This window comes from Typopeltis vanoorti, chromosome 20 (assembly GCF_054136105.1).
Source record: "Typopeltis vanoorti isolate ZY-2024b chromosome 20, IOZ_Tvanoo_1.0, whole genome shotgun sequence".
In the NCBI taxonomy this organism is placed as follows: Eukaryota; Metazoa; Arthropoda; class Arachnida; order Uropygi; family Thelyphonidae; genus Typopeltis; species Typopeltis vanoorti.
In genome coordinates, this window is record NC_143568.1 from 88475468 (window position 1) to 88489531 (window position 14064).

Genomic DNA, 14064 nt, shown 5'->3' on the forward strand with positions numbered 1-14064 from the left:
AATATATTCTCACCAAGCATAAATTCTGCATCCCATCTTTGTTTTCCAAATTTTAAAACCTTACATTTTGCAACATTGAACTCACATCCCCATTTGCTTGCTCAAGCATTCAATTTATTCAAGTCTTGCAAGGCCACAATATCTTGACTACTCTTTATGGTTCGTCCCAACTTTGCATCATCTGCAAACAACTGAATATCTCCATCCAAATCTTTGCCAATATCTTTAATATACATGTTAAATAGTAATGGCCCTAAAACAGACCCCAGATCTCTAGTCTCCCCAACTTCCTCAAGTATAACTCCTCCCATAGAGTATGCAGCATCCCATCGATGTTTCCCAAACCCTCAAGACCTTACAATTTGCTGCATTAAACTGATACCCCCATTCATTTGCCCATCTAACTAGCTTATTCAAATCCTCTTGCAGGGCTACCACATCTGCACTATTACTAATAATCCTTCTCAGCTTCACATCATCCGCAAACAACTGAATATCCCCTTGCAATCCACTGGCAATGTCATTGATATAAGGGTTAAACAATATAGGTCCTAGTACTGAGCCCTGTGGGACCCCACTTTTAACCCTCTGTCTCCTTGAAACTGCTCCACCATACACAACTCTCTGATACCTATCAGACAGCCAGTCCTGAATCCAGTTGACCAATCTGACATCCAGACCCATGTGATGCAACTTAAATTTCAGCTTATCATGTGGCACCCTGTCAAATGCCTTCGCTAAGTCTAAGAAAATTGCAGTATATGCCTTTCCCTCATCCAATGTTCTTGTAACTTTATTATAAAAGGCTAGCATATTGCTAAGCAAGAGCACCCTTTCACAAATCCATGTTGACTCGCTTATCATAATCAGTACCCCACCACCACGCTTTCCCCTCCTATCCTGACGAAAAATGCTATACTCAGCGATTTCTATTCCTTTTATTATATCCCCTTCTGTCAACAATGTCTCAGTGATCCCAATATTTTTGGGAAGGCTGATGCTATCTGTGCCAGCAATTCCTCTCCCTTATTCTGGATACTCCTGGCATTAGTATAAAGCATATAAATGCCATTGTTTCTATTCCCAGCATTATCCCTTCTAGACTCAACTGGGCTCAGTGTTACCTGACATCGTCTCCCTTCTCCCAAGTATCCATTCCCACAATAGGCCACCCCTGCTATCATCCTCCCTGGGACACACTGACTCCTTCAGAACAGCAATCTCTCCAGTTGCCTACATCCTTCCTCATTCAAATGTAAAAGGTCTCTCACATACAATTTGTCTTTCCTCAAATGCACTCCAAGCATCCACATATACCAGTCCTCTCTTGTCACACATTCTCGCTATTATGCCATTTAATATCACCGCTCTTCTGCTCAGCTCATCATTATCATACCTAGGCAACACGCACACTATTTTTCCTCTCTCTGTCTTCTTCTGTACAGTCTCAAGCAAAAATCTCATATCTCTCGCTGCCCGACTTTCATTACCACTCAAGTCATTCGTTCCTACCATCACAATCATCTTATCCACCCTTTCACCTCTCTTAATTGCCATAGCCACTCTTTCTATTGTTCCTCTTGGCAAACACTCCTCACGCATCCTATCTTGAACACCATGGATCATTGAGTCAACTTCCCAAAGTTGACGTCTAAGACTATTATAATCACCTGCATTACACACGTTTATTTTAATAAAAAATATAGTTTGTGTGTGTATTGTTGAGGATTCTGATTTAATAAAATTGCATACTTCAGTACATAACTTAATTTGTGTAAAAAATATCACTTTCTTGTACATCATCATCAACATCATGCGTATCAAGGATTTAGGCCTAGCGTGGCCTGTTCTAGCCTTAGAAGTCATCTCTGAATCTTTTAAGAGGACACCCTGGTTTTCTTTTTCCTAATGGCTTGTACTTTAAGGCTTGGTTTGGTAATCTTTCTGTTTTCATTCTTTGAACATGTTCCATCTATTTTTGTTTATATTTTTTAATTTCTTGTACACAACGCAAAATAACACAAAGTTTTTTTTTAATTTCTCTGTAAAAAAAGTCACTGATTTTCTTTTGCTTCTTGGATGCTAAACTTTTTTCGAATGCTTCTTCTCGGAGCTGCATTAGCAACAAAATTTTGTGGAATGGAGTATCATTCTGCTTAGCCCATTCTATACACACATTAAAACTGTCAGCTGCGTCTTCATGTTTTACTTTTCTTTCTTCGAGTTCTTCATTGTCATCATCATCTTCTAACTCATTCTATTGCATCCTATTTATAATTTCAGCATCTGATTTGATTTCAAATTCACTTTCGGTTCTACCTGTAATCCATTCCGTAACATCTGTTTGTGAAATTTCATCATCTCGATTTATATTTTTAACCAAATTATGCACGTTTTGAGTTTTTTCTTTTTGTGTATATTTGTGATTCATGCCGACAATACAATACGTACTGTACAGTATAAAAAAGCAAACGTGAACATACAATAAATCAAAATAGGCCTCCAGTATAACCGTACAATTGACAGTACAAAAAAAATACTGTAATGTAATAATAATAAAATAAATAATAGTTAAAATAATAATTATTAAATAGAAATAATAGTACAGAAAATAATAATACGTAATAAATAAAACTTTTTTTTTCTTTCAAACTGCAGTTCGAATTACTGGAGGGTTCGGACTAAAGATGTTCGGATTAGCAAGATACCACTGTATATGAATAGATAAATGAATAAAAGAGAGAGAGAGAGAGAGAGAGAGAGAGAGAGAGTGTGTGTCTCTTTTACCAAGTCTCAAACAACATATTTGTTGAATGACTTAATTTCATCACTTGTGTCAGGTAGTATTATTATAAATGCAGCACACTTTGAAAGGTTGTTAATATTTGTGTGGGCCATAAGAGCTCTTTTAAATTATATATATATATATATTTATTTATTTTTTTTAAAATTTTTTTTTTTTATTTCAGGCAACAGATTTGTTGGATGGCTTAATTCCACCACCTGTTACTGGTGGTAATATTATAACTGCAGCACACCTTGAAAGGTTATTCATATTTGCTTTAATGTGGTCACTAGGAGGCCTTTTAGAATTAGAAGAAAGAGCAAACATGGAAGCATTTATGAAAAAACACCCAAGTAAACTTTTACTTCCTACTCTTGAATCAGATGAAACAATATTTGAATTTCTTGTCAATGATGAAGGTAATCATTAATAATATTATGTAAATTACATGGTATTTATAACATTGCTGGTTGTTTTATCATTTATTTTATAAAGTTGGCATTCCTAATTATAATCCCTCAGTTATCTGATCATCCTAGAAAATCAGTTTGCTGGTTGATTTAGTTTGGGTGGAATAAAACTATCTATTTATTTGTACAGAAGGTATGGCTACTTAGTTCTATTTTGGAAGTCACATGACTTGCTGACTTATTCAAAGATTGTTTAATGGAATGTGTGAATATTTAAAAGTTAAATAATTGAGATATCATATTTATTTATTTGCTTTAATTTTCATCACCCTGGTTTGCTGAGCAGATAGCATATCCATCTCCAACCAAGAGATTGTAGTTTCAAATCCTTCCATGGGCATGCATGTTTTGAGAAAATGTCATTGGATGGTAGATGAATTTTTTTTCCCTATTGCAAGACCACAGCCTGACTTATCAGAGGGACTGTGGTCTCATAGGAATTAGGTCTGCTATCCATGGTCACCTCTTAGTGCATGCTCCACTTCCTTTTTATCTCTTCCTCACCAGACACAATGAATCACAACTGAAATAAATGTGTTTTCAATGCAGATCTCAAAAAACCCACACAAAACATCAAAAATCATCTAAACCAGAACTAATATTCTTTTCAGAACCCCAACTGGCAACCTCAACAACCACTATATACATCTCAACTGTCCAAACTACTTAACTCTTTCTGCCACAAAGGTGGCATTTGTGCATTCGTGAGAACTGATATATCATGACAGAGACTGCAAATTCTTGAATCCCCACTATCTGATCTGCTTTTGCTTCTGGGCAAGGAGAACCTTGTAAACTTCAATGCCATCAAAACCCACATCTGTTTTATCCCTCACAAGAAAGAGCTCACATCCCTCTCCCTTTCCTTCAGTAATATTGAGATATCCAAACACAATGAGATTTCTCTTCAAGGACTGACCTGCACCTCTCCTCCAATCTTTCCTGGCATAACCACATTTCAACTAGAGCTGCTGCAGCTGCTAAAAAAATCGGTTTACTTTTTTGCACAAGACATTACTTCACACCTTCAAAGCTGCTAACTGTATACAAAGCATAATTCTGTCCTGCCATGGAATGTTGCTCTCATATTTAGGGTGGTGTATCAAAATCCTCCCTTAGATTTCTCAATTCTTTCCAGAAGAGGGGAGTCAGGCTTATTAATGATCCTTCTCTCGCATACCCATTGCAATCCTTTTCTCACAGACATTCAGTTTCTACCTTGTTCTTCTTCTACAGATACTTGCATGGATGCTCTACTGAATTGGCCACTATAATTCCTCCACTTTCCTCTAAATTTATTAAAACTAGAACCTCTGCTTACCAACAGCCTTCTACAATCCATCTTGAAACTCAAGTAACCAACTTCATTGCCTCCTCTTATATTCCATCCCATTTGCTTCAATTTATGCAAGAGAGTTATATGTGGAATATTGTCAAATGATTTTGCGAAGTGTAGCATTTCAATCAGTAGCCATTTCCCTTATCCAACTTGATTATAAAAAGTAAACAAATTTCTAAGGTATCACTGCAGCTGCTAAAAAAAATTGGTATACGTTTTCCCACAAGATATTTCTTCACACCATCAAAGCTGCTAACTGTATATAAAGCATAATTATGCCCTGCCATGGAATATTGCTCTCACATTTAGGGTAATTCTTGTTGAAAGGCTTATACTGGTTAAACATGATAACTAATAATTAAGGAATTGACAGCGTACACTAATATAATTTAAAAACAACTTTAATAAATACTTTCCGATATTATGGCAATGTTACGTTGCCACCTTCTTGGGAACTTAAAATAAAGAACAGGAAAAAGGTTGCTTCCTTGCTTCGTTTCTTATACGAGCAAATGAGAAACGAAGCAAGGAAGCAACCATTTTCCTAAAGGCTGTATTCGTAATTATTGGCCTTTGGGCTGAAGTTCTTCTGATATATGTTTCCCAAATTTGGGGCAGTCTTATGCACCCAAATTTGTTGAGGTTTGGCATGTTCCAAGGGCTGAGGCTGATTCCATGAATAGTCTTTCATATTTGAACTTGTGCTGTATTACTGTGGCTTTCTTCCACCTTATTCTGTGGCAGGTATCCAGAGCATGGACTGCAAGCCCAGAGTGGCTGTACTGGTGAAATCGGATGTAGTCCTTGTGTTCTGAGATTCTGAGCTCTCCTGAGCTCTTCATAATCATAAGACCCCCCCCCCCTTGTAGTTCCACATATACCCTCTTCTCACAGAGGTTCTCACACTGCTGGCAACCACCCAGGTAATCACCTCATGATCACTCTCACCAATTGGTAGATGATTTGACACCTCATTTATGATTATATCCTCTGATGAAATGACCAAATCCAAGACCCTCAATCCTCGTGTTCCTTCTGTTACATATTATCTGAGGTAGTTATCCCCCAGAAACTCAAGAAACTAATTTTCTTTACTTCCAGTTGCTATCTGATCATTCCAGTCTATATTTCCATAATTAAAATCACCCATAACGATCACCCTTTTCTTATTTGCATGGCTAATTTGACTATACATTTCACTATCACCACTATCCACATTACCTGGTCTATAACAACATTCTACCAAGTATTTGATTCCATTCACCTCTATCTCACACCATACTGCCTCAAAACCACTGGCACTATTTCCCTCTTGCATCTCTACTTTGTATGGACATAACTCTTTCTCTATCATCAATAGTATCCCCATCCCTTTTTACTCCTTCTATCCTCACTAAACACATCATTCCCTTCCATCTCTATTCCTGTCAGGATGTCATCCTCTTCCAACCATGCCTCACTTATTCTGACAATTTTGGGGTGAACAGATGCAATTAGCACAACCATTTCATCTGCCTCGTGTCTTATACTTCTAGCATTTATATACAATCACAACAGCTCATTTCTGGATCTACAGTTAGTTCCACTGATACCACTCACTCGATGTGATCTCTCCATGCTCGGCTGGAGCCATTTCCCTTTCTGCTTATTCATTTTAGAACCCTTTTCATCTGTCCTCTTGATTCCAGGTCATCCCATTCCTTTCCTTTCTATACATGTCCTCACCTCCTCTTCGAGCATCCACCTTTCTCATGCTGTGTACCGCTGTCTACCATGAGCCTCCCCGTTTCCCTGCTCCTCTTGCACACCCATTCTCTCATTTTCTATGCTCATTCTACTCACTTTCTCATTCATAACCACCTCTTCCATCTCTCCTGTCTTATTCACCTGCTCTTTCACATCACTTCCCGCTTGCTCTGATTCATTCTCTTACAGTGTCTTACAGTGCCTGCACTTCAAAGTTCAGGAGGACTGGACAGAGGGACGAATTCCAGATGATTGGAGTATAACTCTCATAGTAGGCATATACAAAAAGGGAAAGGAAACTCAGTGTGAGAATTACAGAAGTATTTCCCTACTGAGGGTTCCTGGTAAGGTTTATGCAAGTATACTTGAGAAACTGTTCAGAAGGAGTGTGGAAAGGAAGCTTGGTGAAGACAAGCTGGATTCAGGCCAAATAAAGGCTGTCAGGATCAGATCTTCACTTTACGACAAATAGTTGAGAAAGCATGGGAATATAACAAAGATCTGTATTTAAGTTTTTTAGATCCGAAAAGGAATATATGAGAAGGTGCTAAGAGAAAAGCTATTCAAAATGCTGCAGTTGTATGGTGTCAGTGGGTCATGATATCAAGCAATACTTAGTCTTTATTTGAGTTTTAAGTCAGCAGTTAGAATTGATGGAAGTACAGGAAGGTTGTTTAATGTTAAATCTGGTGTCAGATAAGGATGTACATTATTCCCTCTCTTATTCATTATCTATATGGATTGCATTATGAAGGAAAGTGGTATTAAACCTGATATCAAAATTGGAGATGTTAACATCAGCTCTTTGCTTTATGTAGATGTTTTAAGGCAATGGTACTAATGCTTTCAGAAGTATATGGTATGAGTTAAAGGTCAGCAGGACAGGATATTTAGTGGTATGTTGCTACATACCAGGGAGCATAGAGGGTGAAGAGCAAGAGATGTTATGTTAGTTATGCTTGGTGAGTGCATAAAGAATGATTGTTATGTGAAATTTTCACTACAGTAGTATAAATTGGGAAGAGGAAACTGCATAGTAGTAATGGAAAGGAATTTCTGAAATTCTTGAGGGACATATATGTTTTAGACAACATGTAGTAGAAGGAACATGAGGTTCAAAAGTGTTAAATTTGGTCAAAGCATCAGAAGATCTGATGATAATTGAGATGACATCACTGCCCTGAGTTGGAGAGAGTGACCATGTTGTTTTCACTTGTAAAATGAATAGGCAGCAGGAATATTAAAGAGAATGAATGTATGTGGAATTATAATGCAGTTAGTTATAAGGATCTTAGTAATCAGCTTGGGACAGTTCCATGGAAGGGCAAGATATCATCAGTGCTTGGGATCTTGTGAAGAAATATTTATTAGCATCAAGAGTAAATTGTATGCTGTGTGTGTAAAAGAGAACACAATCTGATGTAAAGTAGATGACAAACAATATCAAACAGAAACTGCATGTAAAAAAGAAGTTATGGAGCAGATATATAAGGAGAAGGGTGGAGTACAGGATCATGAAGAATATAAGACTCAGACCAGGAGAGTGACTAGTATGGCAAGGAAAGTAAAACTAATATGAGAAGATACTAGCCCTGAGATCCAAAGAAAATACTAAGGGATTTTTTTTGATATGTATGCTGTGTTGGATACACATGAGAATAGAGTGACTGATGCAAAGGCTGATGATGGAGTTGATCAATTAACACTTAACACTTTATTGGAGTATTTGATCCTGGAGAAGTACATTTAATACTAAAGGGATAGGGCAAATTCGAAGTTTGAAAATTTAAGAAGAGAGTGTATTTTAAATGCTGAGTACTCTGGATGTCAATAAAGCAGTGAGACTGGATGAAATTTTACCACTGGTTTTGAGAGAATGTGCTAAAGAACTGATACTCCCTTTTCAATGAAAGTCTGGCCAAATGAAAGGTACCCAAAGAGTGGAAGGAGGGTAAGATAGTGCAATTACATAAAGATGGTAGAAAACTGGAAGTGTCAAATTATAGACTAGTTTGTGTTTCATCAGTAGTTACCCCCCCCCCCACCCCCCCCCCCCCCCACCCCCCCCCCCCCCCACCCCCCCCCCCCCCCACCCCCCCCCCCCCCCACCCCCCCCCCCCCCCACCCCCCCCCCCCCCCACCCCCCCCCCCCCCCACCCCCCCCCCCCCCCACCCCCCCCCCCCCCCACCCCCCCCCCCCCCCACCCCCCCCCCCCCCCACCCCCCCCCCCCCCCACCCCCCCCCCCCCCCACCCCCCCCCCCCCCCACCCCCCCCCCCCCCCACCCCCCCCCCCCCCCACCCCCCCCCCCCCCCACCCCCCCCCCCCCCCACCCCCCCCCCCCCCCACCCCCCCCCCCCCCCACCCCCCCCCCCCCCCACCCCCCCCCCCCCCCACCCCCCCCCCCCCCCACCCCCCCCCCCCCCCACCCCCCCCCCCCCCCACCCCCCCCCCCCCCCACCCCCCCCCCCCCCCACCCCCCCCCCCCCCCACCCCCCCCCCCCCCCACCCCCCCCCCCCCCCACCCCCCCCATAAGTAATATAGAGTTTATAAGTATTTTACCAAAACAAGTTACCAAAAGGTACTTTGACCTTATTAAATAAAAATCTCAGGATGAGAGATAGATGTAGAAAGTTTTTTACCTTGGGTATAATGTATGTTAAAGATACCAAGTTATTTTAAAACTGGTTTTTACTCCATTTCCCAAGAAAGCAAACAGCGAATAAGTCAAGTTTGCACCTGCATGTAATGCAAGTCTAACTGACCCGTAAAGTAGTACAAGTCTAGGCAACTCGTGGTAAAGTTGGAATAAGCTCTGATCACTATTAATATTTATCCTTAATGCAAAGCCCATCTCCTTGAGGAGATGTTCATACGTCATGCATGCTATGCATTAAAAGCAAGGGCCACTACCCAGACCGGTTTCGACCTTTATTGAGGTCTCATCAGTGGGAGCCAGGCTAAGGAATACCAAGGTTTAAGCAATACAGGAATTTGGAACTTATAAAAACCAGGTAATTTTAAACTTTAGTAAAAACCAGGTTTAAAATTACTTGGTATCTTTAACATATATTATACCCATGGTAATAAACTTTCTACATCTATCTCTCATCCTGAGATTTTTATTTAATAAGATCAAAGCACCTTTTGGTAACTTGTTTTCGTAAAATACTTATAAGCTCTGTATTACTTATCCTTGGTATTTCTAGCCTGGCTCCCACTGATGAGACCTCGATAGGGATCGGAACTGGTGGGGGGCTGGCTTTGAGAGGTGGGGGATAGGTTTTTGCCTGTCTCTGAGTAGGGCCACCGCAGAGATTATGGCTCTGGTTGGTGGTGGGATGAGCCTGCCACTGGGTAGAGCCAACGCTGAGAAGTTCTTCTTGGTGACAGGGTGAGCCTGTCACTGAGTGGAACAATGCTGAATTGGACGGTCTTTCGATCACTATGGAGTGGTTTAGGGATCGTCCTAATTTTTCGAGAGGTCTTTATTTAAATACACTTCAAGAAAGGTCGAAACTGGTCCGGGTAGTGGCTCCTTGCCTTTAATGCATATCATCATACATCTCCTCAAGGAGATGGGCTTTGCATTAATGGTAAATATTAAGAATAGTGATCAGAGCTTATTCCAACTTTACCACAAGTTGCCTAGACTTGTACTACTTTACGGGTCAGTTAGATTTGCATTACATGCAGGTGCAAACTTGACTTATTCGCTGTTTGCTTTCTTGGGAAATGGAGTAAAAACTAGGTTTAATATAACTTTTTATCTTTAACACACACACACACACGCACACACACACACATTTACATACATATATATATATATAATACCTTAATTGTATTCCAAACAATTCTGAATAGTAGGTAAATCATTCTCTGAGTTGTTTTATTTCTTAATTTTTGAAACATTCTGCATACCACAATCTCGCCTAATACAACTTTTTTTCACATATGTCCGTTATAAGATTTTTTTTTTTTTTTTTTGTAAATAAGAATACAGTTTGCCGAAACTTTGTCTATTAAATTTTCATATCATTGTGTGCCACAGATCAAAAATTTTCAAATAGCACGAATATTTTTTTAATTACAAAACACTGAAGTTTGATAATAAATATTTGCACTACAATAAAGTTCGACAGATTGAACAATATTATTGCACTGTTTCTTTTTTCCTGTGGGAGAAAAATGGTAAGAAATGGTAAGAAAATAACATTTGCACTTTCATTTCAAAATACAAAGAAAGAACATTGTAAATTCACCCAATGAAAAAGAAAATAATACTACATATTGAAGCTTATTAGCTCTTTATACTTAAGTACATATTTTTCATTTTTGGAAGAAATCATTTTGGCATAAATACTGCATCAGACTGTAAAAGAAATGTCAGTTTTTCTGAGTTAGGATGTCTGCTAATCAACAGTTGAAAACGAAACAAGACATTCTTGCTTGAGGCAATGTATTGCGACTCCTGGGAAACTTTCTCTCTTGTGTTTCTCAAAATAGTAATCTTAGACCTTTAGCTTTTCATCCAGCTAAGAGGATTATTGTCCAGCATTTCTAAGATGTATTTCAGAAATAACAGCCAGCAGCAATAGAAGTAATAATATTTAGAATAAAAAAAAAAAAAAAAAAAAAACGAACAAACAAATATAACACAACTGAACTTTCTTTTGTGTGGTATACAGTTTTTCATATTGACAATATAGCATAGTATTTCTAAATCTTAGAAAAATTTCTGCAGACTGATCGGCTAGCTGATTTCAGATGCAAAGAAAGAGAACAGAATTATAAGCTTCCAGTATACAACAATATTATTGCTTTGTTTCTTTTGTCAAAACAGTAAACTGAAATAAGAGATTTTGAATACTATCTGAAAGCTTTCAAACCAGTAGAAATTTCAAGTAGTTATATAACTGAGTTCCGGACAGGAGGGGGGGGGGGTTAAATATCCTAAAAATGAGCATAAATTTTGATTCATTCCATACAGGGTATCCTTCCTATTATATTTTCAACATATCTACAGTGGTTAATTTAGTAATGTGCATCCTACAAAAAAAATAAAAAAAATAAAAAATCAGTTGCAATTTTATGCAAAAGAAGAAGGCAAAGAGTCTCTAATAAAATACCATTGGATATAAACTTTTGACACAAAAAAGACACAATATCAGAAACCGAGTAATGCAGTTTATAATCATCCGTTGTTCATTAAAAAAAGAAAAGAAAGAAACAAACAAAAAAAATCGTTACTAAAATTGAAATGTGACAATCCATATAAAGATGTTTTGCTAAGAAAGAAAGCAAAATGTCATATTTATTTTACTAAATGTTATTTTAAAATATAAATATTTGACAAAATATTTTAAATGCAATCGAATATTTGAAAATTCGTGAAAAGAATCTATATTTTCAGTAAAATGAAGGAAATTTACTATTACTAAAATATATTCATTGCAAAGACTGATCTGTGGTTATTTCAGGATTGATTATTTATTTTGGCAGATGTGAAACTTCTATTTTTGGAAAGAGACATAATAAATTGTGCAGGGGGAAAAAAAAAAAAAAAAAAAAAAAACGATCAAATATTCTAGTACAGTAAAGCAAATTCCAAGTACCACAGTACATGGAAAGACTATTGACTCAAAAGTACCTCCACTACAGTTAATCTGTCAATGGCTCTAAAATCACCGTTAAGGGATTAACAGCGGAGGAGGGTAAATACTTGATTAAAGATAGAATGCTGATGAAGTTTTGATCTATGAAAAATTCTGGGGTTGTCTGGCTGTTTCATCCACCTTGGCTGGTAGGAGGGTTAATACCACTTTCCTTCATAATGTGATTCATATAGATAATGAATAACAGAGGGGATAATGTACATCCTTGTCTCACACCATATTTAACATTAAACTATCTTCCTGAACTTCCTTCAATTCTAACTGCTGACTTACAACTCAAATAAAGACTAAATTTTGCTTGATATAATGCCCAATTGACACCATATAACTGTAGTGTATTGAATAGCTTCTCTCTTGGCACCTTGTCATATGCATTTTCCAGATTGACAAAACTTAAATACAGATCTTGGTTATATTCCTATGCTTTTTCAACTAATTGTCATAAAGTGAAGATCTGATCCTGACAGCGTCTATTTGGCCTGAATCCAGCTTGTTCTTCCACAATTCTTCTCAACTGTTTCTCAAGCATACTGGCATAACTCTTGCCTGGAACACTCAGTAGGGAAATACCTCTGTAATTCTCACATTCAGTTTTATTTCTCTTTTTATATATGGGTACTATTAGAGCTCTACTCCAATCATCAGGAGTTCATTCCTCTGTCCAGGCCTTTTGAACCATGCAGTGCAGCCACTGTAAGACTTTTATACCATATCAAGTTGGAGGCATAATGGATTGTATACAGCACTCAGAAAGGATTAAAAACAGAGTTTAATTCTTCCTATATTTCGTTTCAGTCAATGAGATATCTTCAGGGATTACAAAAAACTAATGTAACATAAAAATATTAATAAATTTAGTTTAATCCTTTATCCAAGTGTGTGCAAACAAAGTTTGCACCTGAAAGTATCTTCAGGACTGGGGTAAGGTGTCAAGGAGTCACCTGCAACACCAGGTGACTCCTTGCAAAGGTGGAGCAGGCTACCAACACTCCTATCTCAGTATCTCCCATAATGCAAAGCACATCTCCTTGCGGATATGTATAATGTTATGCATTAAGGGAATTGCCACTACCCAGACTAGTTTCGACCTTTATTGAGGTCTCTTCAGTGGGAGGCAGGCCCAAGTGGAGATACCAAGGCAGAAGCATTAGCAAGGTCATCCATCTCCTCCTATAGGAGCTGCCAAACGGTGTGCCCCCTTTTTATTAAATTACTCTGGATTTAGAGAAAGATGTTGAAAGTTTATTTTTCACTTGGTCAGACTTGTTAGTTTTCACTTGGTCAGACTTTTCACACTTGTTACCTTATCGTAAAATTTAAGTAAATTGTTTAATCAAGACCTGCCTTTTACATTTCTATGCTGACCATCATAACGAATGGTGTGTCTATCAATTCAATCATGTATTTATTGCTAAATAATCTCTCCAACACCTTGACTACAAATACAGCCATGCAGACTGGTCTGTAATTGGAAAGTTCTATGGTACTATTTTGCCTTTTTTCCACTCCTTAGGAACCCTGCAAGACTTTTATTAAATAACTAGGTCAGGGATATAGCCACCTGTTCAGCACATTCTTTAAGAATACGTCATAATATGTATTTCATTCCTTCAGCTGTATTAACATCTAAACGAATCTTCACCTGATGCACATATGATTCTTTCCCTTGCATTTTTCCTAACACTTTACTCCCTTCTATATATGATTATAATTATTGTTATGATTAAGAGCAACCTCCAGGGAATCAGACTCATCGAGGGAGGCCACATATTATACACATCATCTATCATACTTATTCTTGAATTCATTAACACCACTTGCAATCACAACATTCAATGGCAATCCATTCCAGTTGCGCACCACCCTGAGAGAAAAATCTAGTCCTCACCCTATTCTTAGCAGCCTTCATTCTCAGCTTCCAAGGATGCCCTCACATCTTTCCCCACCCCTCCATAAATTGAAAAATTTCATCAATTGAAATCCTGTATATGACCCTTTCAGAAGTTTGTAAGTCTCAATCATATCACCCCTCTTTCTCCTGTTTTCTA

General features: G+C 38.2%; 1 protein-coding gene across 1 annotated transcript in view; it reads left to right on the top strand.

Annotated features, from left to right (window-relative positions):
• The window catches only part of LOC150095635 (dynein axonemal heavy chain 8-like), a 2108518-nt gene that overhangs the window by 995635 nt on the left and 1098819 nt on the right, over positions 1-14064 (top strand). The window contains exons 44-45 of the mRNA XM_090409931.1: positions 2970-3204; positions 11072-11142. Coding sequence (XP_090266057.1) covers positions 2970-3204; positions 11072-11142 — 306 coding nt within the window. The remainder of the gene's footprint in view (positions 1-2969; positions 3205-11071; positions 11143-14064) is intronic.